We start from the raw sequence: 26,209 nt of genomic DNA on the forward strand, positions 1-26,209 counted from the left end.
GGGGGGAATAAAAAAACCTAAGGAAAAACACAAGAGCACACCTCATCTCTTTACTAAAGACCTAAAAAGAACACTGTTTGAAATGACTATTCTACCATACACAATGTTAACTTTTTAAAAGCACCTTTGTAAAATGGTCATTTCTATCAGTTTGAGTTGTGTAATGCTGTAAATTTTCTCCTAATAACACTGACCACACAAAATAAATGTCCTACAGCTAAAGCTAACCTTAACAACCATTTATGGATTTTCCTACTCTCATAATTCTGTTATAAAGCAATTACTCAGCTACATTTTGTCTTATACTTATTTTAGTATTTTCTACAGGTGTGTTTATACTGGCACGTTATTTATCAAGTCCTGAGAATAACAGTTTAAAAGCAAATTAAAGTGCTCGTGGTATTTTAATCAGTTTTGCAAACTTTGGGTATGATATTAAAAGGTAGTAACTTCCAATTTATACAGAATCTTTTAAAAAATGAAATAAAAAGCATATTATATTTTGAAATTATTGAAATAAGGCTCAAAGGACACCAGCTGCTGCTGGTATAACTATTCTAATGATGACCCTAATGTTTGGAATATACTGAAATGATTTGTGAATCTATAAGGATGAATACTGTTCAGTGTAATTTTCAATTCTGTGTATACCTACAAAATATTTAAAATGATAGCAAGCAAATAATAAAATTTGGTACATATGGATGCATAAAAAGACCATTTTTCAATTATCTTGCATAGTTAATTCACCCAGGGTTCATCACAAGAAAAGGGTGCCCTTGATGTCAATTAGTCTAAAATTATTCTCTTTATGATTATTCTCTCTTAAACAATGACTTACCTCAATCACTTTATGTCTTAATAATTCTGGACAAAATAGGATACATCAATGTAAATTAACTTAGAATTAATTCTTTTACATTAAATTATACACAATATCACAAAATAATTCCAATTCTTAAAGTTATGTGAGATTGTCAGTAATGAATCTAATGTTTTAGAATAAGCTACCCATTAATGACTAGAGCAAAAATCTAATTTATTTCATTCAAATTTCATTCTCAGGCTGCGTAATGCAGATTGTGTAGATTCACACAACTCAGTTACATATTTCCAGGATGATGTCATTAGTTCATAATGTAGGTTGCTAAAGACAGTTGCTAAGTTATACATCTATGTAACTGAGCAACGAGAGAACCTTATCCACTGTTATGTAGATGAATAAATCACAGTAAAGCTCAGAACATAACGGAAGACCCATGATGTGCTATTTACTAGTGTGGTATTGTGTCATTATTTGTCACAGAATCATCTTATGTATCAATTATTTCTTGTACCTGACTGCTCTACTTATTTCCTCAAATACTTGCTTGGCAAAAAACATTAAGAGAGTGTTTCAAGTTCTCTGTAGGAAGGCTAGGTGGAGAATTGCTTTTTCTTTTGATTAATTTTTAAGATTTTATCAGTTTGTTTGAAATAACTAAAAGCAACCCAAAACCTTCATGAGTAAGTGAAAGAAATCTAAGAGAATGTCACATCTTCAACAGTCATTAGGGTTAAAATGACTATTTCTGAAAGGCTATAAGAACACAAGAAGTTCTTTACTTTATCCTTTCTACAAAAAAAAAAAAAAAAAGGAAAAGAATCATAGGCCATAATGCTGCTGGGTCTCAATCAAATCAAATAGCATAAAAAAAAAACCCAGCAGGAGTGGAGCCCGGCATCCTATTTATGCCACTGGATCAGAACAGTTAGGAGAGGAAGCCATTCTCACAAATCATTCTCTTGTTAAATTCTGTAGTGGGGCTTCATTAAACCTCTTGAATGATAGCACTTGACTTTCAGCCTGTTCACAAAGAGCTCAGCTGGCAATACTGACTCTTTAAAACTCTTCAATCACACATTGTCTTTTGGGTTTTCTTTCTATAATAACTAATCTTTTTTTTAATTCTCATTAGCTCTTCAAATCTTCAGTTAAATTTTTAAAATCATTATTTTAACTACAAAAGAAGCAACAACAACAACAAAAACACAAAATCCACAACAAATCCTATAAGGGAGGCATTCTGAGTAAGACTCTTGAGTTCAACATTGAGTGTAGCAATACATACATATAAGAGGTGGTAAATTTATATATGACACTGTGTGTGTGTGTGTGTGTGTGTGTGTGTGTGTATCCCAATCCCTGAAGCACTGTTTACTCTAGTACGACTGACTTTACTGGGCCTTTGTGGATTGCTGCCATGTGTGATGAAGAATCATTCTCCAAAGAATCAGTCTGCCATATCTTGTCAGAGTGTGGCAGACATGGTCACACACATATCAAGGTTCTTAAAGTCATCCAGTAAAGCTTTGGGGGCCTTGGAATATGTGTTTCATCAAAACGTTGAACTCACAGTCCTTTTTTTTAAATCTGAAACACTTTATTTACCATTTCATAATAGTGAATTCACAGTTCTTAACTAAAATCTTGGATTATAGTAAACCTGACTTGAACCTGCAAAAGGGCCATCTGACACTATTAGTTTTGGCTTTGACTCAAATAACCACGTTATTGGTCAGAAACAATGTACTATTATACTGCCAGCTTTTCTGAAATCAGCAATTTAAGCACACTGTTCCAACAAATGATTTAAATGAAGTCTACATCAAAGAAAGGAAATTCAGAACTGAAGGGTCCAGTTTTTTCTCTCATTACTTCTTTTCTGTCTAGATATTATACCAGCTCTAAAAAGTCAGATGACTCTTACCCTCTATCAGATCTCATATGCTGATAGAAAGCTTTAGCCTGGTGAAGCCTGTTTATGGGAACTACAAATTTACAAAACAGGCTTTCTTTCCCCCCAGAGTTTGTTTTTGAATGCAAGTTTATTAAAGTTTATCCCTCACTACTGGCAATAAAATCTACAGTAAGCTACATTGTTTAATTTTCACTTAAATTTTAATTTTACATTCTGAAATAATTATATAGTGGTCCATAAAAAAAAAAAGCCATGCACATGACATGTTGCAATGTGTGAAATTAACATGTGGTTTTGTAAACTTCAAAGTTGCTATTTCACATCTTAGAAAATGTTCAAGGCACAAATGCACATTTCTTTTAATGGACTATGCCTTCTGATTCATTTTCAAGACTATTAAAGTTTTAAATTATATGGAAGTTATTACTGGGGACCGTCTATCCACATTATTTTTATCTCTAGTTTCAACTGGTCCAATATATGGATTATATTTATGGAAGGTACAGTGATTCAATATTATTCATTTTATCAGGAAATTTAGCAGCATTGAACATATAAGGGGGGGATAATAATTATGTTTAAAGATCAAAGGGAATCATGTTAATTATGGATCTGTTTAATAAAAAAACTATTTTGGTCTCAAATGCATATCAAATACACACAATTAATAAAGACAAAAAAGTATTTTTACCTAATGTAGATTTTTTTGTGTTATACCTAACTTTTTTTCTGTTTCTTGAAGCAATTAGAATAAAAATTGACATTTTTTTAAACCACAATTACAGAAACCTTGATAGTCATTGTTTATTGAGGGAGATGCATACATGACTTAGACTTTAATCTTTTTTTTTTTTTTCTTTTTTTTTGCGGCACGCGGGCCTCTCACTGCCGTGGCCTCCCCCACCGCGGAGCACAGGTTCCGGACGCGCAGGCTCAGCGGCCACGGCTCACGGGTCCAGCCGCTCCGCAGCATGTGGGATCTTCCCGGACCGGGACACGAACCCGTGTCCCCTGCACCGGCAGGCGGACTCTCAACCACTGCGCCACCAGGGAAGTCCAGACTTTAATCTTTTTATACAGCAGCTAAGAGCACTAAAGCTACATAAAGTCCTGATATATACACATATAAAGACACATGACTGAAATGACTCCTCTTCTTCTGCCTTCTTCATATCACCTTTATTGCTTCTCCTTTTGCTGAGCATTTAAATGCTTCACACAATGTGCTAAGCATTTCATATTTATTAGCTCATTTAATCTCCACAAAATCCTATGAGGGAGACATATTTACTCCCCTTTACGGAGGAGAAAACTGAGAATCAGAGATTTAACATCTTGTACATTCAGTTTTTGAATCCATGTGTGTCTATCAGAAAAGACTGTTAGTTCTACCCTACAGAACATTTCCTAAAGCAGCAGCAAAAAAAAATATATTGAGGAGTGATTTTTTTTTTTTTTTTTTTTTCGGTATGCCGGCCTCTCACTGTTGTGGCCTCTCACTGTTGTGGCCTCTCCTGCTGCGGAGCACAGGCTCCGGACGCGCAGGCTCAGCGGCCATGGCTCACGGGCCCAGCCGCTCCGCGGCATGTGGGATCTTCCCGGACCGGGGCACGAACCCGTGTCCCCTGCATCGGCAGGTGGACTCTCAACCACTGCGCCACCAGGGAAGCCCCTGAGGGCTGATTTTGACAGACCTCAATATCAAGGAATCACAGAAAATTATAATTGCAGAAAAGCAAAACAATTACCAAATTCTACATTAATCAGCAACTAAAAATTTCAAATCTCTATGGTCAAAGTAAATATTACTGAGACTCTAATGGGTTTTTAGTTGTTTTGAAAGAAGAGATGAGAAAAATAATCATAACCATCATTTTGCATAAGCATTTCATAATCCACAAACCACTTTTATGAGAATATACTTTGTTAATTATCTTTTTAAAACTTTTCTATCATCTTTGATGTTTATAGTCCATGTACATTCATTTTTTTCAACAGATGAGTATACTAAAACTCAGAGAAGTTAAGTGACTTGCCCAGGATACCACAGCTGGTATATATCAGGGCAGCCCTTGATTCGCTCAGACAGAAAATGTTACATGAGCACCAAGGATGCTCCTAAGACTGCAATAAGCAACGAGACTAAGAAGGTGAAGTACATAAAGTGTGCCTGTAAGGAACTCACAGTCAAATGGGGCAGATACTGAAATGCAATAAGGGTGGCAACAGCACGCGACGGGTCCATGAATGTGCATACCTAACCTGACACTGGGGTAAGGACTGCCTGCAAAGCTTCCTGCAAGATGCCTGCCTAAGCTGGATCCAAGGATACAAGTAATTAGCAAGTAGAAGATGGGTCAGTGGGGGCAGAGCATTTTAGACCAAAGGACTAACATAAAGAAAAGCCCAGACGGAAGCTCCATGGTGGTATTTACATGAAAAAATATGTAAACAATATAGTGTTACTACCCTGAAGGGAGTAGCAAGAGGGGGCTAAGTAGCCAGGCAGAGCAGCATTTAAGTACTTTGAACCTTATCTGGAGAGATGGGAAGCATGACAATGTTTCATGAATGGAACTAATACAATTTGATTTGTATTTTAGGTCAATGTACCTGTTGTATGAAGGATGGATTCTGTAGGACAAGACGGAGGCAAGGAAACTGGTTAGATGTTAAGTTTCACTGCACAAGAGATAATAAAGCAGTGATAAGAAGATAAGACAGGTGTTGAGAGTTGAGAAATATTTAAAAGGCAAAATAAATAGGATTTTAAGGTGACTGACATTCGAGAAATGGAAGAGCAAAGCATGACACCACCAGCACCCAAGCTGCTTACTACTGTGTATTTGCAGGTTGCATTGCCATCAACTGAAATGAAGAATACGGAAGAGTTCAGCTTCTTATGCTTCGTCTGCTCCTGTTTTCACTGCATCACTACTATTGCCTGTGAATTAATACTCACACACTGGGTTAGGAGAATCTTAAAAGCTTAGCCAAACCTCTGACTGTTGCTTCTTGTTTTACTGGAAATCATAACTATTGATCAATTCCTAGTTCACTGGGATATTAACTAGGGGTCAATTATAAACTATAGTGCCCAAGATATTTCAGCATTTTTTTTTCTTTTCCTTTTTCTTTTTTTTTTTTTCTTCTTATTTTCTTTGGCATGCAGTTCACCAGCAGCAAGGAGAGAAGCTCTAGGAAACATTCCATTAGTAGCAGTTAAGTCAGCCAAAGGACTGCACTGGTCTTTTTTTTCTGCCTTGTGTCTCTCTGGTCTCACATCAATCTCAGACTTCAAGTTTCAGCCTTCCAGAGGCTGTCAGTGGCTAACCAATCCTAACGGGGAAGTGCTCCGTTCCTTCACTGCAGAGTAGGCATAATACTTATGGGAAGCATCAGACAAAATAATAGTTCTTCAGAACAGAATAGAATGCACGTCTTTTTGATGATCCATTTGAACATTCCTATTGTATGCCAAGAATACATTAAGGAGATATCAACATCATTCATGATACCATATTTTAGAACTAAAAAAACCCCCAAAAAACCAGGTGATGAAATTGAGAGAATGGAGTAATTTCACATCAAGGGAAGAAAAACGGATAAGCGCCTATGAGAAAAGAGCTGGGATTTCACAGAAATCCCAATTGTCTGGTAACAGAGCATCACCTGGTTTAGAGATGTTTGGCATCTGCCTTTTCTTTTAACACAGCTGTTGCTGAAAGGGCAGAAAAGCAACTGTTTTTTGAGCTTCAAAGAATAACTGGTCCCTGGGAGAGGCCTGTGGAGGAGTGCAGTGGGGTGTGAACTAAACGTCCAGTTTCCTGTGTCTGACTGGCTCAGCACTTAGGGCTAAAGGGAAATGGGAGGACTAAATGTCTTTTAGTGCCTATTGTAAGAAAGACAGACAAAAATGGGATTAGATTTTCTTAATGGTTCAAGTCAGCACAGATAAAATGAGATTGCTTGGGAAATGGCTGGTACATGGAAGTTTCTTTTCAGTTCGGTTTCCTGTGACAGACATAGCGATGGGAACACGATCACTCTGGTGAGAGAGAGTCGCAAATTTACTTTGTCAATGAAATTGTGACAGTAATAAGAGCTGCTTTATCTGTGAAGTTGCAGAGGGAGTGGAAAGATTAATAATGCCATCGAGTTTGCCTTGTTTAAGCAGTGAGTATCACTGAACCAAAGAATTGTAAGAAATCTTAGAGGTGGAGGACAGACTTGGAAATGGGAGAAATTTGGAGTTTAAACTCTGTGTGGCTTTATCTTCCATCTTTCTTTCAGAAGAGCACACCTCATAAATGGAATTATTTAAAAAGCTACAGACATGATTGTCATCATAAATAATCACTAATTTTAAAGGTTTTGCTATTAATAGAATGATAAAGTTATTTTTCTGCCTTTATTTTTCTTTTAAGTGTTTTGAGGCTGCATCCACCATGCTTTTCTTTAAAGGCTACCTTCAACAAAGGAAAAAAAAAAGTACCCACTGTTTAAATTACTATGAATTGGTTCAAAAATAAAAGCAAGCAGGAAAATTTATGTTGGCTATCATGTGATTACAAGAAGAACCTCAAGGCCCACCTGGCAAGCATCTAATAAAGACCTAATGGGTTTAGATTAAGATAGTAAAATAATGTAAAACAAACCTGCAACCATTCTCGGAGCACCAAGCAGAGGCATAAATTTTAGCAGTTTCTATAGCACACTGTTTAAAAAATCTGGCAGGGTGCCTCACTGCATCTATTTTGTTCAACTTAGACTTTACATTTTATAGGTATGTCACAACCTATAAAATGGTTATAAATACTACAGTATATATCTTTTTCCTTAAACGATGGGGCCATTATGCAACATGAAACACTAGTTCAGAAGATAATTCATTCCTACTGTGACAGCTAGCAATCCTAATACTTGTCGAATTGAGACATTAAAATGCAAATATCACAATGTAATCAATCAAAATTGAGATGATATGTCTTTTAAAAGATGCCTGAATTTGTGTATTTTAGGTTTACAAAGAGAATTCTTGAGGAGGTGCATAGATATTATTACAGTATGGAGGGAAAATGAGGCAGACAAACATCAGGCGTAAATGTAACAACATTTACATTTATAGGTAATAAAGTTTTGATTATTCCAAAAAATGACAGAATATCAAGTTCAGGTTAACTGAATTTTCTGGTTAACTGGGAGTTAAACAGAAACACTTCTCTGTTGTGATCATTCCAAACAGCATTACTTCACCATTTTTTATTGGTCATGTAATGGACATTAATTATTTTTCAACAGGTCAAATTACTGCAGAGTCTCTGAGTCTCTGCTGAACGTTGTTTCATAACGATAACACTCCATTGCACATAAAATGTAATCGGTTTTTGAATCATTTCTATTCCCAAGTGGTCGTAATTTTCATTAAATTATCTAGTTATTTTGCAAAACCTCAACATTAAATCTAGCACTAGTTTTGATGGCACTAACAAGATTTAACACATTTAGTTTAAAAGCCAATAAAGTTTTTTTTAATAAAAATGTAATGCTTTATATTTGAGAAGACTTTTAATAACTTGTTACATAATAAATTATCATGATTATATTACTACTTCAGGTTTCTCATTTACAATAGCAAAGGAAGACCTACCTGTCTAGAATTATCTGAACATTACTTATGAAATAACCAATAATTATTAAAATTAAGTGATAAAGCTATCACTAATAATAACGCTTATATGACTACAACACTCCTTATTTATAAAACATTCTGTAACAGACAATATGTTAAGCTTTATATATATATAATTTAATTTAATCCTTATAAAAATGCTGTGAGGTTGGTATTACTGTACCCATTTTACACATGGGCAACTGAGACTCATGTAATTTAAATAACCTTTTCTAGGCCACACAGTTGGTAAATGACAGAAATAGGATTCAACTACATTTTGTCTGACACCAATGTCTATACTCTTCGCTACACAATTCTCTGTAACACACTTCATCCAGCCCTGGTAATTCCCAAACCCTAGAGCAATTTTTTTTTTTTTTTTTTTCGGTACGCGGGCCTCCCACTGTTGTGGCCTCTCCCATTGCGGAGCACAGGCTCCGGACGCACAGGCTCGGCGGCCATGGCTCACGGGCCCAGCCGCTCCGCGGCATGTGGGATCCTCCCGGACCGGGGCACGAACCCGCGTCCCCTGCATCTGCAGGAGGTCTCTCAACCACTGCGCCACCAGGGAAGCCCTAGAGCAATTTTTTAAAGCCCTTTATTCTTTCTGTCAGCTCAACAGGTAACTCCACATTCCAGAGACTGATGAACTTGCTTGAAAACAAAAATAAAAACAAATTTCTGTTCTCTAACCCAGATCTACTAAATCAGGTTCTCCAGGGGCATGCTTGATAATCTGTATATTTAACAAGCTTCAGATAAGTTTAGATATACACGTTCAGATAAGATCAGATAACAAACTTCATCTAAGTTTAGGAAACTCTGTCCAGCCCCAGGTTTTACTCTGTTCCTTTCAAACACAGACCACCAGGCAGCCATCAGAGATGATAATCTCTTCAGATCTGATCCAATGTAACCTATTGCTAGCACTCAGGATCAAAGTCACCAGAAGATGCTTGAATTTCCCCTGTGATGTACTGTACTGTGATATCTCTACCACACAAGCAGAAGGTTGGAGTTCAAATGCATAGTTCAAATTGTAACAAGTATTTATTACATAAAGTGCCTACTAGATGTCCAGTACCATACTAAGGACTGTGAAAAATACACAAGTATTAAAACCAAAGAAATCATGAGTTGAGAATGGAATACTTGAGGAAATACATACAGACAGAGTCTCTAAAACAGCAGAATCAGGATTTCAAAAAATATATATATATATCAAAAAAAAGGAAGTAATTCTCAAATGAGGGTTAATTTTTAAATGTTAGAACTAATCATATCTGTACTGGGGGTGAAAATCAAACGTTCACCCTTATTTAAGAAAGTTTTTTTCCCCAAACTGCTACTGGAACACAGGGTTCTGTTGTCCAACATCAATTCTCAAAATTAAATATTTATTGCATGAGGAGTGAGGAAAAGGAAGAATATTTTTAAGCCCATACTGACTCCAATAGTGCCTCAAAAATGAACCACAAATGAAATACAGAAATCAAAAACAACTATGCTACTGAATTTCTAATAATTGTTTCCTGCTATCAAATGTATTCATTTCTGATTAGTTTCCTTTGTAGTAACTAATATTTTTCTATATTCAATCTCAAAGGAAAAAAATACATAACTTCTCAAGTTTCCTTTGAAAAGTTTCCTTTGTTTTTTTTCTTAGTTAAGTTTTGCTGTTGGGAATCATGTTACTTTCTTTGACATACTGTGTATATTATTCTAGCATGTTAAAGGTATTTTCACAGTGATGTTAATATGCATATTTTATTTTAATAGTTGAATAAAATAATAACTTCTCAACAATACACAGATCTTTCATAAGTTTATAGAAAACCCAATGCAGTTGAAATAAGAACTTCTAAATTCCTCAAGTAGTTTCTGGATTTGATCATTTGTACCCAGTTTTCACTGAAATCCAGGCTTAGGAGCAAGAATTCCATATGGAAAACTTAAGGCTGAATTAACTTTGGAATTGAGTATAAAACTGCTGGAAGAAACTCTATTTTGATTTCAATGTCTACTGTAGACACAGCAGAATGGCTATTATTTATAAAAGCATCATCTCTCTGACTAATATAATAGACAATCAACCTCCCTGTCACAATTGCCTGGAGATAGACACACCTTTTCATGTCTTGGATTCATCCTGGGCTACTTTCACTCCCTCCGGAGGGCTTCTGAACTTGAACTTGACATCTCTTAAATTTATGCTTTCTCCAAATGTAAAGGGGTTTTCTTTTCTTACAGTTTTAGTCTTATGTGGAGTTCAAGTCCAACTTAGATTAAAGAGAAGTAGTCTAGGCCTTAGAAATTCAATGTTTGTTCTTGATCTTTTCATTTTTTTCTTTTGTTTTTATGAGGTTGAGCTAAAAACCTCAAAGGGGGACATAATGGCTTTAGAGACAGGAAGGAAATATTCTTTATTCCTTTTTTCTACTGTAAAAAGCCCACAAGGCTCTTTTGTAGAAAGCCCACAGTAGAAGCTCTCCTTCAAAAGCCACCTTTTCCTTCGTAATAGCCTTAGAGGAGACAGTGCTCAGAAAAGATGACAGAGCAGGTGTTGCTAATGTCATACTCAGAAACAAGCTAAGTGGTTTATGGCCAAAATCCCTGTTTACTCTATATACGTGTCAAAATAAGGAATTTTTTTCACCAACAAAATGCTCTTTAAAGGTCCCTGTCTCTCAAATTCCACAATAAACAATTTGTCCCTAAAAAGGAAAAAAATGAGAGAAAGTTCTCAGATGATACATAGTAAGAAATAATCAGTATGACATCATGGAAAAAGGGGAAAAGGGATAATGAGAATGAAAAACATATGAAATTATGGAGACAAAGGAGGTGACAGAACCATTTCTGCATATCAGTTTAAGATGTGACTTTGACATTCAAAAAACTTGTAGCCAAAGAATATGGCAGCCATTTTGGCTCACATCACACCAAATAATAAATCATCAAAATTAGCAAAGTACAAATGCAATTAATTCACTCAACAAATATTTATTGAATGTCTGTTAAGTCACAGGCACGGTGTGCACAGAAAAAGACTGCAAAAGTCCCTACTCTTTGGATGCATCTTACATTCTAGTGGGAAACAGAATCTTTTCACTTTTTTGTTCTGAACTGTACAGACCCTTGAAAGTGCATGACCTGAAGGGATGGTCGACTTATTTTCATTGAAAGATCAAGTTTTCGCGGCAGTAGCTGTCATTTAATTAAAGCTCTGTGTTTGAAGACCCAGAGATTAAAGCACACTCCCCTCCTCTATTTGACCGAGAAAATGCTCTCATAATTTTGAAAACTTAGTTCAATTTCCTGTAACAGACACTTATAGAGCTCCCATAGGCAAAACAATAATTTCCTTTAAATATGTTTGGAATAATGTATATATATACAGCACTATTTAAAGTCTATATTTTATATAGACTACTCTAATATGTAATATTTCCAAATATCAACATTGTATCTCATATAATAAATCAACCACAAAAAATGTTCCCCAAACCTTACCTTGGACAGTCAGAGTAGCAGAGGCTTCAGCTTTTCCAACCATATTTTCCGCAACACAAGTATATGACCCCGTGTCACCAGCCATCACCTTCCGAATTTTCAAGGTATGATCATCTCTGATTTCATATCTAGTGACATAACAAAAGAAAGCACAGTTAAGTGACTTTCTACTTGAAAGAATCCTCATTACAAATATGTATTTACGTATCAAATCACAGCCAACATTCTCGAGAATTTAAAGCAGAAGGTAAATAATGCAGCATTCTTCTAAGTAAGCGTGTGCATAGAAAAGAGCACTTCTTTTATATTCGTGTGGGCAAAAATATTAAAACTACTTTTTTTTTTTTTTTTTTGCGGTACACGGGCCTCCCAATGCCGTGGCCTCTCCCGTTGCGGAGCACAGGCTCCGGACGCGCAGGCTCAGTGACCATGGCTCACGGGCCCAGCCGCTCCGCGGCATGTGGGACCTTCCCAGACCGGGGCACGAACCCGTGTCCCCTGCACCGGCAGGCGGACTCTCAACCACTGCGCCACCAGGGAAGCCCTAAAACTACTTTTTAACAGAATATTTTTAGGCAAAGTTGACGCTTATTTGTTTATTTCCTCAAGCTCCTGTACTCATACTAAAATTTAAGTGACCATTAAATACATTTTTATTATATGTCAGACTTCAAGCATTTTGTAGGTTCTATCTTTTAAAATTCTTATAACACCTTATGAAGTATTATGCTCATCTCCATTTGGCAGATGAGAAAATTGAGGCATAGGAAGGTAAGGTAGCTTGGCTTTGGTCTTCAGCTATTTTAATGGCAGAGTTAATATTTAAACCCAGAGAGTCTTATTCTGGAATTCCCTTGCCTTGCCTCATCTTGCCTTTTTTTAAATGTTGGGTATCCCTTGAACTTTCACCTCAGTCCTCTTTTTACTCTATATGATATCCCTGAGTTATACTATCTACACTAGTTTATATATTGATCGACCACACAAACATTTGCTGCCCCTATTTCACTTAAGCTCCAAATTCATAATCCTGACTAATAATTAGACATCATACCTCCAGAGACACTTAATATTTAATACGTTAGATAAAACATTTTTTTCTTACCCTATCACATAAAACAACTCCTTCTCCTAACACAACCTACCTATCTTCCTTCACCAGCTCCCTATATATAACAAATCATTCAATTCATCAATTGGGTCTCAGAACTTTCTCTCCATGATGGACCCCTAGCCTATTTCCATCTCATCTCCCAGTTCAGGCGATTCACATCTCTTATCTGGACAACAACAGTGGTGACCCAGCCAACGGCAACCCCCCAACCCCTTGCCACATTAATGTGATCTCCATAATGCTAAAAAAAATATTTCCTCTAAAAAGCAATTCTGTTCATAGTTATCCCTCTTGGCTTATCAATGTGCATGCCGTATGATTCAGAATTCTTTAGTCGATACAAAGTCCTGTAAATCCGGCCTCACTATCTCCAGCCTGGTTTCCCATAACTTCTTGCCACATGCGCTGTGTGCTGCCATGCTAAATTTCCACCACTCAAAACAGTCTTAGATTTGTGTCTATGTTGTGATGTCTTTTTTCCTGGAATACTCTTCTCCTCTTTCTTGCTTGTCAAATTGATACATATTTTTCAAGACATTGCTTCTATGTCACTTTCCTTTGAGAACTCTCTCCTGATTTTCTGCTCCCATGGGTCTACCTTTATGCAGCAAAAGGGTTTGCTACGTTACTCTGTATCTATCCATACATGACTCCTTTGGTGAGCTCCTTGACAGCAGAAACTATACCTAAACACTTGCTGTGACCCCCAAACCTAGCAGGGGCTCAAGGTATGTCTGCTGAATGAATGGACACACTAGAGAAGACAGCCTAAAGACAGTGCCTGAAAGTTTCATTTCATTGCCTCATTCCCTAAGGCTGCGAGTGTATCTCTGCTTCTAGCCAATTTAAGGATTTGACAGATATCAAGAAACTCTGACCTCTTCTACCATTCCCTGGTGATGTTGTAGCTAAGGAAAAGGAAGTTTGCTTTTTAACTGGTTTGTAGTTACATCTTTAGTGCTGTACCTCCCTTCCCTACCTATTCCCATATAAGACATTGGTATTAACTGTTGTCTGGCTGGACAAAGAGAAAACTGTTTAAGGAATGTCACATCTTCCAAGGGTTCCCTGGGCAGGCTGGGGTCATGAACTTACAGTTATCTGTACACGCTCAAAGAAAGCATGGCAACCTTCTGATTCTAATTATCTCCGTTACTATGTCTGGCCCAAGGAGATCAAGGAGTCTAGAGTAGACCATTCTAATGGCTTATATGTGAAAAGTGGTCTGATGAGAACTGTAGAAATTCCGAGTGGATGAATCCCATCATTAAATTCTGATCCATACCTGGATTTGGGCAGTTCCCCATCATCTTTCCTCCATCGTACTGTGGGCACAGGGTCGCCTCGGGCCTCACATTTAAATTCTGCACTGTCATCCACAGTGACTGCCAAGTTACTAGGTCTCTTCACAAATGAAGGTCTCTCTAAAATTAGAAAAAGTCATCTCAAAAAAAAAAAAAATACAGATGAACAAACTAAAAGCCATTTTAGATGTTCCGTAAGAGCAGATTTATAATTTAAAATATTACTTAGAAAATTATTCCACCGAGTTCCCTACTTCTCCTCCCGAGGTGTAGTGTTTCCTCCGAATTGTCTTCCTATGTCTTGGCTACTTTATCTCCGGCTGCTTTACTGATTTCTTCTGTCTTTTTTCCAGCCCCCAAAATATTGGTTTACCTTCTAGAAAAGGTCATTTCTTTCTCCCTTGTATAAAGATACTAAATGATAATAAGAGATAAGCTTTACAATGAGCAGATCAGATAAAATTGCACTTACCTAAAACAGTTAGCTCTGCTACTTCACTCTCACGTTCCCCAACCATGTTGGTACCAACACAAACGTATTTGCCAGCATCACTCTTGCGGGTGTAAGTAATCATGAGCTTTCCTCCTCGTATCTTAAAAAAAAGTTTCACGTGACTATCATTAAAATCGCTACAGTAATTTTTACATGACAGAGGTCTTCATAAATGAAGTCTACTTTCTAAGCATGCAAAGAAAGACTGATTATATCAAAAAGCTGATGTGTAGTATTTACTCTATAGGTAATAACTTTAAACAGAATTTATTCCAAAGGTACAATATAAAAGAGGCAAAACATTTTTACTTACCTACATTTCTTGTAAAGTAATTATATTCTATATAACTAGAAATTTGTTTTTCCAAACCAGCCAAGTTCCTTCATATTACTTAATTAAATGAAAACCAAAAACATTGTGTGAACAATTTGGTTAGCAAGTAGAAAAAAGAAAAAGGAAATTTTTTTTTAACTGAAGTATAATTGATTTACAATGTTGTATTAATTTCTGCTATACAGCAAAGTGATTCAGTTATTTTATATATATATATATATATATATATATATATATATATATATATATATACACACACATTCTTTATCTTCTTTTCAGTATGGTTTATCACAGGATATTGAATGTAGTTCCCTTTGCTATACAGTAGGACCTTGTTGTTTAGGAAATTCTTAATACCATATGACTATAATTAACATGTAAATACATATTAGCTATACGTAATTTCAAGGAAGCATACTCTAGTATTACAAGATGTGGAAATTAAAATGTCTCTAATTACTTAATTTGCCAGAGATGCTTTAAGCAACTATATCTTAACTTCCAAAATATTACAGAACCTGACCTGTCCTAAAAAACATAAGTGTCTCTGCTGTCCAAACAGTTTCTTGGGGTCTTAGGAGGCAGAGACCGAACAGATACTAATAAATCATCTGGAAAGTCATTCGGGTACACTCTTGAACACTTAATTATTTGAAGAAGGATTAATTACAAATGTAAGCAGACTTCCAGTACAATATGTAGGCCAAAGCTAATCATGAATTAAGATTGGGATGCGGAAATTGAACTATCTTTACTTAATTTAATATGCTTTTGGTGGGGAGTAGAGTTCAATTACCCCTGAATAACTATAATGCTCTGAACCTTAGAAAGGTTTTGTCAGGGATAACTTCCAGAATGTTTATTCATGGAGGTTTTGACCTCACAGTTATTTTGTACAGTATACAGATTAAACAAAGGAGGAAAAAAAAATACAGAAAGTAAGGAAGGAACCATTCAAATAGAATTTTTTTTTCATCCTACACTGGGAGTTTGTTGAAACTACTACTTTATTAAAGTGGGGTCACAGTGTTTTGGAATGCCTAAATTGCTTTATTTCAATCCAGACATCCAAACTAGATATTGCGGCCAAGTCTTTATGTGTTAGGACAAACCAAATATTAACAGAGCAGTTTTAATTTTTGTGCCTTTAGAACTTGACATTTTTCAGTCCTTTTATTTAAAAAATGACCATGATTCTCTAGGTGTCATTATAAAAATCATCCAGGGACTTTTCTCTGCATTGCTCATGATTCTATCCCTCATGCTTAGAAAAATGTCTGCATATAGTAGTCACTCGAAAGATTTTTAATGAATGCAAACTGCTTTTGTAGATAAAATTAGTCTATTATCCACTGAAGCATTTTCATAAAGGTTTATAGCAGCTACAAGATATATTAATGATAGATTTATTGTTTTCATATATACTTACCTGTTTTCAAACAGAATAAATAAAAAGAACAAATAAATGTCACATGAAAAGAAAAAAACCTTCCAAAAGTTTACTGTCAATACTTTATGAGCATTTTTCTTTTGTACCTCCCTCTCTCTCAATATAGATATAGATAAATAGATATAGAAATATAGATATAAAATATACGTTACACATACACACTTTTACTAAAGTAAAATCATGTGATTCATGCTTTTCTTTGTTAAGTTGCATTTTCAACTCAATAATATCCTACAAAGCACAAAGGCATCCACCACAGTAAAGAATTATCACACACCCCATATGTCAATAGTGCTGATGTTGAGAAACTTTGTTCTAAAGACCTGGCTCTGGCCTAAGGATAAATGCCGGATTAATATAACAAAAGGAAGGAGGGATTAAAATCATGTAATACCATTAATGTTTACTCTATTTGGAAAAATCATCACTGAGAGTCCTCAGGTTAGTATAAATACGCCTACACAACTTCCATCCCATTAACAAGACAATTTCACTATAAAACCCTACATTCTACTCTACACTCACTGGCAATAATAGTTCAAAACCCCAAAGTGAACATTACAACTTAAATGGAAAATCAAACAAGCCTCACCAAACCTGGGAGAAACTTATTTCCTAGGAGATGATAGAGACAGAAATTGACAAAAGTGAAGGAAGAAACAACAAAGTACTGAAAACAGAGAAACACACAAAATAACGGATGCAAATGGTAGTCTTCAGTTTCTACAAGTTCAAATTGATTTTGGCATTATGTCAATGGCTGAATTGAAATAGAGCAAACCAAAAGCCATAATTCTATTCTCTATGGTCACAAATGTGGACTGCATGGTGGCCTGTTCTTTTCAACAAACAGAAGAATAGAAAAAAACATAGTGCTATAACCCCGATCAAATATAACGTACCAGCTTTAAAGCAGTACCTACTATTAACAATCACCATTTTATGCTGGCATATAAAAATATTGATTGTAAAGGGTGACTATACACATTCTAAATCTTAGTGCTCCTTTGTAAACCAAAAATTGACATTTCCTCTCTCTACAGAGAAAGGAAGAATATGTCTAACACATACAAAGCACCATAAATGTGAAAATAGCACTATTTAAAACAAGTTAAGAAATATTTCCTGGCAGCTCTCTTCCTGCAGCTGGATCTGACAGCCAAATTGTAAACCTATCAAAAATGAGTTTGTATAATGAACAGACACAATGTTAAACACTGCACTGCAGCAGCTCTACTTCAATTAACCTAACCGGGTAGTGGAGAAGCAGAAAGAGTTAAGCTTTCCGACAATATGGCATCTAGCCTATGTCAAAACTCGAAGCAGAAGTCCCACTTCCTCATTACCATCTACCTTATCAGCCTGCAGTAGTAACCACATTAGAAGCCTACATTTCCATAAGCTCTAGACAGCACTTAAAGGGGGACCTCCGCTAACTACATACTAGGTGAAAACAAAACAAAAAAGGTCCTAGTGGTGTTGCTACTTCTGGGGAAGGAGACAGGAGGAGAAAGGAAAAGGTGGGAAAAAGGTTAAAGTTTCAAATATCTTTATACTTTATATTTTTCTTCAGAACAGTTTCAGATTAAAAAAAGTTTTAGTGACATTAAGGTATGGAATACCTCAATGTACTTGATATATAGGATTCTTATATACTAGCATTTTCCCTTTAAGAAGCTATAAATGATTATATACCTTAGGGGTAAAAGCCTTCTCTCCTAGCACTTAAAGACTTCTCTGAAGTAGTTGAAAATCTCTTCTAGAATGCTTTCATCTCCTTTATTGCATTGTTTACTGAGTAACAAGATGATATAGAAAAATCAGGTATAAGATGTAGCTTTTCGAACAAAAGTGAAGAGAATTATTTCATATTTGTGGTAAGCATGAAAAACCACAATCAGAATTCTTACTTCCAGAATACAAGGAGGAACATTATCTTTGCACATATAGAAGCATGCTTTCTTTTAAAAAGTAAATTAAGTAAGCTTTTTGTCTGGTTATTCTATGGCATATACAGCTCACTCTGCAATCAGTGCTTAAAATCAGAAATAAAGATGAACTTAAAATGAACCCCTTGGTATGTCGTCATTTTCTACCCTAAAGCAAGTCAGGGGATTTGCAGTATCTGTTACACAGGAATTGTTTTTCAGGCATCACCCCGACAATGTTATCCATACACCTCTAGGTTAATATACTAAACCAACTGGGGCTAATTAACTAGTTTGGCTACACAAAATCTTTTCTGCTTTTAATTACATTAACCTAATGTGACTTGAATTCAGCAGACCAAAAACGAAACCACTAATTATATTAAAGGCTTCAAAGATGATTTCAAATGGCTAACCACCAAACTGTCATATAATTTATCTCATTTCCTTTAGTAGATTTTGCATTCAAAATCTGTTTCTTACTATAAATACTATTTTTAAAATAGATCCTAACAATGGATTAAAAGAACACTGATCTAGAATGCTGAGAGATATATGTTTAAACAATATACGCAAGATGCAAATAGGTGTCATGATACCAATGAGAAATTGTGCAGTACTTAATTTTTATAATTTTCTAAAAGATTAAAGACTCAGAAATATTCATTTACAGTAGTAAAGACTTAATAAGCAGGGTTAATAGGAGGAATAAAAATTTTAAAGCACCCAGGTTTAGAAATTATTTTTTCTGAAACACTTGATTCTTTACCACTGTTTTGCAAAGTAAATGAGATGAGAGGTTTTGAATTATAGTCTAGTGTATCATCCTTAAACAATTCACTAAGTCTCTTTGGGCAGAATATCTCTTCATAGCAATGCTGCCAATTCTGCCTGGATCTTTGACCTGTAGAACAGATATCAAACTGTTGTGAACTAGAAGGGAAGTACTTTGCATGGGTTTAAGACTTCTTAATGACCATGAGATGCAGGTACCCCAGATGGCCAGTCACAGGCCCCAGACATTCTCTTTGGTGAACTAAACTGCAAGGCAGTTTTGGGTGGTTCCTAAGAACTCCTTTCAACAGAGACATGTAAAGAAGAGTCACGGTAACAGCTTTTATTTCTTTAACATTTAGCATTAAATCAACAACAAAAATAACCACCCCCCTCAAAAAAAAAAAAAAAAGATATATTGTTTGATCAGGGAGCAGAGAATGGGAGGAAATGGAAAAATACCCATTACTTTCCAATCTGGTTGGAAGAGTGGTATCAACCTTTAATGTAAACAATTCCAACTGAAGCATTCATACTTTCTAACATATACCACAGCACCTTTCAAAATCAATTATGCTTTGTTGCATTCTAAATTAAGGAAAAACACTGGTGGTAGTGTAATTATATTGTACAAATGATAGGCAAAGGGTTGGATAAAATACATGTCTCATAGCAGTTAAAAAAATTATAACCAAGTAAAAGATAATTCATATAATTCAGATCTTATACAATATCAAAGAATACAGTATTTCTTATTTGGCAATATTTCTTACTCACACTCCCAGGTAAGCAGTTCCTTAAGAGCTGTTAGTAAAAAAGCCATGTCTAGAATGAAATAATTTCATGTTTTTCTAATCATGGTTGAATATCATGTGTAGGTACTTTATATTTTTGAATATACACCTTCATAATTTTGCTGTTTCACTCTTTGGAACCTAAATTTTAATGGAGTTAGTAAGCAGATAAAAATGTAAGTTTTTGAAAAATTTCCACTATCAAAAACCATTGATATAGGACTTCCCTGGTGGCAACACAGTGGTTAAGAATTCACCTGCCAATGCCGGGGACACATGATCCCTGGTCCGGAAAGATCCCACATGCCCTGGAGCAAATAAGCCTGTGCGCCACAACTACTGAGCCTGTGCTCTAGAGCCCGTGAGCCGCAACTACTGATCCCATGTACCGCAACTACTGAGGCCCGTGCGCCTGGAGCCTGTGCTCTGCAACAAGAGAAGCCACCACAATGGGAAGCATGCGCACCGCAACGAAGAGTAGCCCCTGCTCGCCGCAACTAGAGAAAGCCCGTGCACAGCAACGAAGACCCAATGCAGCCAAAAAATAAATTAAAAAAAAAAGTTTTTAAAAAACCATTGATATAGGGCTTCCCTGGTGGCACAGTGGTTGAGAGTCCGCCTGCTGATGCAGGGGACACGGGTTCGTGCCCCGGTCCGGGAAGCTCCCACATGACGCGGAGCGGCTAGGCCCGTGAGCCATGGCCGCTGAGCCTGCGCGTCCGGAGCCTGTGCTCCGCAACGGGAGAGGCCACAACAGTGAGAGGCCCGCGTACGGCAAAAAAAACAAAACAAAACAAAAAAACATTGATATAAAACAATTTATATCTACTACTCTTGTCACCATCAACACTTTTCTTAAGTATAAGAAGAAATGTCAAGAACTTAACCTTTATTTATCCTATTTATTTGTACTAATCTTGTCACACAAAATGTTTTTAAAACTGATATCATGAGGGGGGGACCTTGAAGATGGCGGAAGAGTAAGACGCGGAGATCACCTTCCTCCCCACAGATACACCAGAAATACATCTACACGTGGAACAACTCCTACAGAACACCTACTGAACGCTGGCAGAAGACCTCAGACCTCCCAAAAGGCAAGAAACTCCCCACGTACCTGGGTAGGGCAAAAGAAAAAAAGAAAAAACAGAGACAAAAGAATAGGGACGGCACCTGCACCAGTGGGAGGGAGCTGTGAAGGAGGAAAAGTTTCCACACACTAGGAAGCCCCTTCGCGGGCGGAGACTGCAGGGCGCGGAGGGGGGAGCTTCGGAGCCGCGGAGGAGTGCACAGCAACGGGTGCGGAGGGCAAAGCAGGGAGATTCCCGCACAGAGGATCGGTGCCGACCGGCACTCACCAGCCCGAGAGGCTTGTCTGCTCACCCGCCGGGGCGGGCGGGGCTGCGAGCTGAGGCCGGAGCACAGGGAGAGGACTGGGGTTGGCGGCTTGAACGTAGCCTGAAGGGGTTAGTGCACCACGGCTAGCTGGGAGGGAGTCCGGGGAAAAGTCTGCACCTGCCGAAGAGGCAAGAGACTTTTTCTTACCTCTTTGTTTCCTGGTGCGTGAGGAGAGGGGTTTAAGAACGCTGCTTAAAGGAGCTCCAGAGACGGGCGCGAGCCGCGGCTAAAAGCGCGAACCCCAGAGACGGGCGCGAGCCGCGGCTGAAAGCGAGGACTCCAGAGACGGGCGGGAGACGATAAGGCTGCTGCTGCCGCCACCGAGGGGCCTGTGTGCGAGCACAGGTCACTCTCCACACCCCTCTTCCGCGGAGCCTGTGCAGCCCGCCACTGCCAGATTCCCGGGATCCAGGGACAACTTCCCCGGGAGAACGCACGGCGGGCCTCAGGCTGGTGCAAAGTCACGCCGGCCTTTGCCGCCGCAGGCCCGCCTCGCACGCCGTGCCCCTCCCGCCCCGCCGGCCTGAGTGCGCCAGAGCCCCCGAATCAGCGGCTCTTTTAACCCCGCCCTGTCTGAGCAAAAAACAGGCGCCCTCCAGCGACCTACACTCAGTGGCAGGGCCAAATCCAAAGCTGAGCCCCTGGAAGCTGTGAGAACAAAGAAGAGAAAGGGAAATCTCTCCCAGCAGCCTCAGAAGCAGCAGATTAAAGCTCCGCAATCAACTTGATGTACCCTGCATCTGTGGAATACATGAATAGACAACCAATCATCCCAAATTAAGGAAGTGGACTTTAGGAGCAAGATCTATGATTTTTTCCCCTATTCCTCTTTTTGTGAATGTGTATGTGTATGCTTCTGTGTGAGATCTTGTCTGTATAGTCTTGCTTCCACCATTTGTCCTAGGGTTCTATCCGTCCATGGTTTTTTTTAAAAATTTTTTTTCTTAATAATCAATTTTAATTTTAATAACGTTATTATACTTTACCTTCTTTCTTTCTTTCTTTCTTTCTTTCTTTCCTTCTTTCTTTCTTTCTTTCCTTCCTTCCTTCCCTCCTTTATACAACGAATCATCCCAAATTGAGGAGGTGGTCTCTGACAGCAAGATTTATGATTTTTCCCCCTTTACCTCTTTTAGTGAGGGTGTATGTGTACGCTTCTGTGTAAGATTTTGTCTGTATAGCTTTGCTTCCAACATTTGTCCTAAGGTTCTATCCGTCCCCTTTTTTTTTTCTAAATAAGAATTTTTTAATTCAATAATTTTATTATACTTTATTTTATTTTTACTGTATCTTCTTTCTTTCTGTCTTTTTTCCTTCTTTCCCTCCTTCCTTCCTCCCTCCCTCCCTCCCTCCTTTCTTTCCTTCTTTGCTTCTTTCTTTCTTCCTTCCTTCCTTCCCGCCTTTCCTTCTTTCTTTCCTCATACTTCTACTAATTCCCTCTACTTTTTCTCCCTTTTATTCTGAGCCGTGTGGATGAAAAGCTCTTGGTGCTCCAGCCAGGAGTCAGGGCTCTGCCTCTGAGGTAGGAGAGCCAACTTCAGGACACTGGTCAACAAGAGACCTCCCAGCTCCACATAATATCAAACGGCGAAAATCTCCCAGAGACTTCCATCTTAACACCAGCACCCAGCTTCACTCAACGACCAGCAAGCCACAGTGCTGGACAACCTATGCCAAACAACTAGCAAGACAGGAACACAACCCCACCCATTAGCAGAGAGGCTGCCTAAAATAATAATAAGGCCACAGACACCCCAAACACACCACCAGATGTGAACCTGCCCACTAGAGAGACAAGATCCAGCCTCATCCACCACAACACAGGCACTAGTCCCCTCCACCAGGAAACCTACACAACCCACTGAACCAACCTTAGCCACTGGGGACAGACATCAAAAACAGCAGGAACTACGAACCTGCAGCCTGCAAAAAGGAGACCCCAAACACAGTAAGATAAGCAAAATGAGAAGACAGAAAAACACACAGCAGATAAAGGAGCAAGATAAAAATGCACCAGACCTAACAAATGAAGAGGAAATAGGCAGCTTACCTGAAAAAGAATTCAGAATAATGATAGTAAGGATGATCTGAAATCTTGGAGATAGAATGGACAATAGAATGGACAAAATGCAAGAATCAGTTAACAAGGACGGAGAAGAACTAAAGATGAAACAAGCAACGATGAACAACACAATAAATGAAATTAAAAGTACTCTAGATGAGATCAATAGCAGAATAACTGAGGCAGAAGAACGGATAAGTGACCTGGAAGATAAAATAGGGGAAATAACTACTGCAGAGCAGAATAAAGAAAAAAGAATGAAAAGAACTGAGGACAGTCTCAGAGACCTCTGGGACAACATTAAACGCACCAACATTCGAATTATAGGGGTTCCAGAAGAAGAAGAGAAAAAGAAAGGGACTGAGAAGATATTTGAAGAGATTATAGTTGAAAACTTCCCTAATATGGGAAAGGAAATAGTTAATCAAGTCCAGGAAGCACAGAGAGTCCCATACAGGATAAATACAAGGAGAAATACGCCAAGACACATATTAATCAAACTGTCAAAAATTAAATACAAAGAAAGCATATTAAAAGCAGCAAGGGAAAAACAACAAATAACACATAAGGGAATCCCCATAAGGTTAACAGCTGATCTCTCAGCAGAAACCCTACAAGCCAGAAGGGAGTGGCAGGACATACTGAAAGAGATGAAGGAGAAAAACCTGCAGCCAAGACTACTCTACCCAGCAAGGATCTCATTCAGATTTGATGGAGAAATTAAAACCTTTACAGACAAGCAAAAGCTGAGAGAGTTCAGCACCACCAAACCAGCTTTACAACAAATGCTAAAGGATCTTCTCTAGGCAAGAAACACAAGAGAAGGAAAAGACCTATAATAACGAACCCAAAACAATTTAGAAAATGGGAATAGGGACATACATATCGATAATTACCTTAAATGTAAATGGACTAAATGCTCCCACCAAAAGACACAGATTAGCTGAATGGATACAAAAACAAGACCCATATATATACTGTCTACAAGAGACCCACTTCAGACCTAGAGACACATACAGACTGAAAGTAAGGGGATGGAAAAAGATATTCCATGCAAATGGAAACCAAAAGAAAGCTGGAGTAGCAATTCTCATATCAGACAAAATAGATTTTAAAATAAGGACTATTAAAAGAGACAAAGAAGGACACTACATAATGATCAAGGGATCGATCCAAGAAGAAGATATAACAATTGTAAATATTTATGCACCCAACATAGGAGCACCTCAATACATAAGGCAAATACTAACAGCCATAAAAGGGGAAATCGACAGTAACACATTCATAGTAGGGGACTTAAACACTCCACTTTCACCTATGGACAGATCATCCAAAATGAAAATAAATAAGGAAACACAAGCTTTAAATGATACATTAAACAAGATGGACTTAATTGATATTTATAGGACACTCCATCCAAAAACAACAGAATACACATTTTTCTCAAGTGCTCATGGAACGTTCTCCAGGATAGATCATATCTTGGGTCACAAATCAAGCCTTGGTAAATTTAAAAAAATTGAAATTGTATCAAGTATCTTTTCTGACCACAATGCCATAAGACTAGATATCAATTACAGGAAAAGATCTGTAAAAAATACAAACACATGGAGGCTAAACAATACTTTACTTAATAACGAAGTGATCACTGAAGAAATCAAAGAGGAAATAAAAAAATACCTAGAAACAAATGACAATGGAGACACAACGACACAAAACCTGTGGGATGCAGCAAAAGCAGTTCTAAGGGGGAAGTTTATAGCAATACAAGCCCACCTTAAGAAGCAGGAATCATCTAGAATAAACAACCTAACCTTGCACCTCAAGCAATTAGAGAAAGAAGAACAAAAAAACCCCAAAGCTAGCAGAAGGAAAGAAATCATAAAAATCAGATCAGAAATAAATGAAAAAGAAATGAAGGAAACAATAGCAAAGATCAATAAAACTAAAAGCTGGTTCTTTGAGAAGATAAACAAAATAGATAAACCACTAGCCAGACTCATCAAGAAAAAAAGGGAGAAGACTCAAATCAATAGAATTAGAAATGAAAAAGGAGAGGTAACAACTGACACTGCAGAAATAAAAGAGATCATGAGAGATTACTACAAGCAGCTCTATGCCAATAAAATGGACAATCTGGAAGAAATGGACAAATTCTTAGAAATGCACAACCTGCCAAGACTGAATCAGGAAGAAATAGAAAATATGAACAGACCAATCACAAGCACTGAAATTGAAACTGTGATTAAAAATCTTCCAACAAAGAAAAGCCCAGGACCAGATGGCTTCACAGGCGAATTCTATCAAACATTTAGAGAAGAGCTAACACCTATCCTTCTCAAACTCTTCCAAAATATAGCAGAGGGAGGAACACTCCCAAACTCCTTCTACGAGGCCACCATCACCTTGATACCAAAACCAGACAAGGATGTCCCAAAGAAAGAAAACTACAGGCCAATATCACTGATGAACATAGATGCAAATATCCTCAACAAAATACTAGCAAACAGAATCCAACAGCACATTAAAAGGATCATACACCATGATCAAGTGGGGTTTATTCCAGGAATGCAAGGATTCTTCAATATATGCAAACCTATCAATGTGATAAACCATATTAACAAATTGAA

The 26,209-nt window shown here is 37.5% G+C and overlaps 1 protein-coding gene across 1 annotated transcript in view; it reads right to left on the reverse strand.

Annotated features, from left to right (window-relative positions):
• ROBO1 (roundabout guidance receptor 1) overlaps positions 1 to 26,209 on the reverse strand; it is a 146,913-nt gene that overhangs the window by 99,187 nt on the left and 21,517 nt on the right. The window contains exons 2-4 of the mRNA XM_060010477.1: positions 14,819 to 14,939; positions 14,328 to 14,466; positions 11,929 to 12,056 (exon numbers count right to left, since the gene is read on the reverse strand). Coding sequence (XP_059866460.1) covers positions 11,929 to 12,056; positions 14,328 to 14,466; positions 14,819 to 14,939 — 388 coding nt within the window. The remainder of the gene's footprint in view (positions 1 to 11,928; positions 12,057 to 14,327; positions 14,467 to 14,818; positions 14,940 to 26,209) is intronic.

The sequence above is a fragment of the Delphinus delphis genome, chromosome 4 (assembly GCF_949987515.2).
Source record: "Delphinus delphis chromosome 4, mDelDel1.2, whole genome shotgun sequence".
NCBI classification, from domain to species: domain Eukaryota; kingdom Metazoa; phylum Chordata; class Mammalia; order Artiodactyla; family Delphinidae; genus Delphinus; species Delphinus delphis.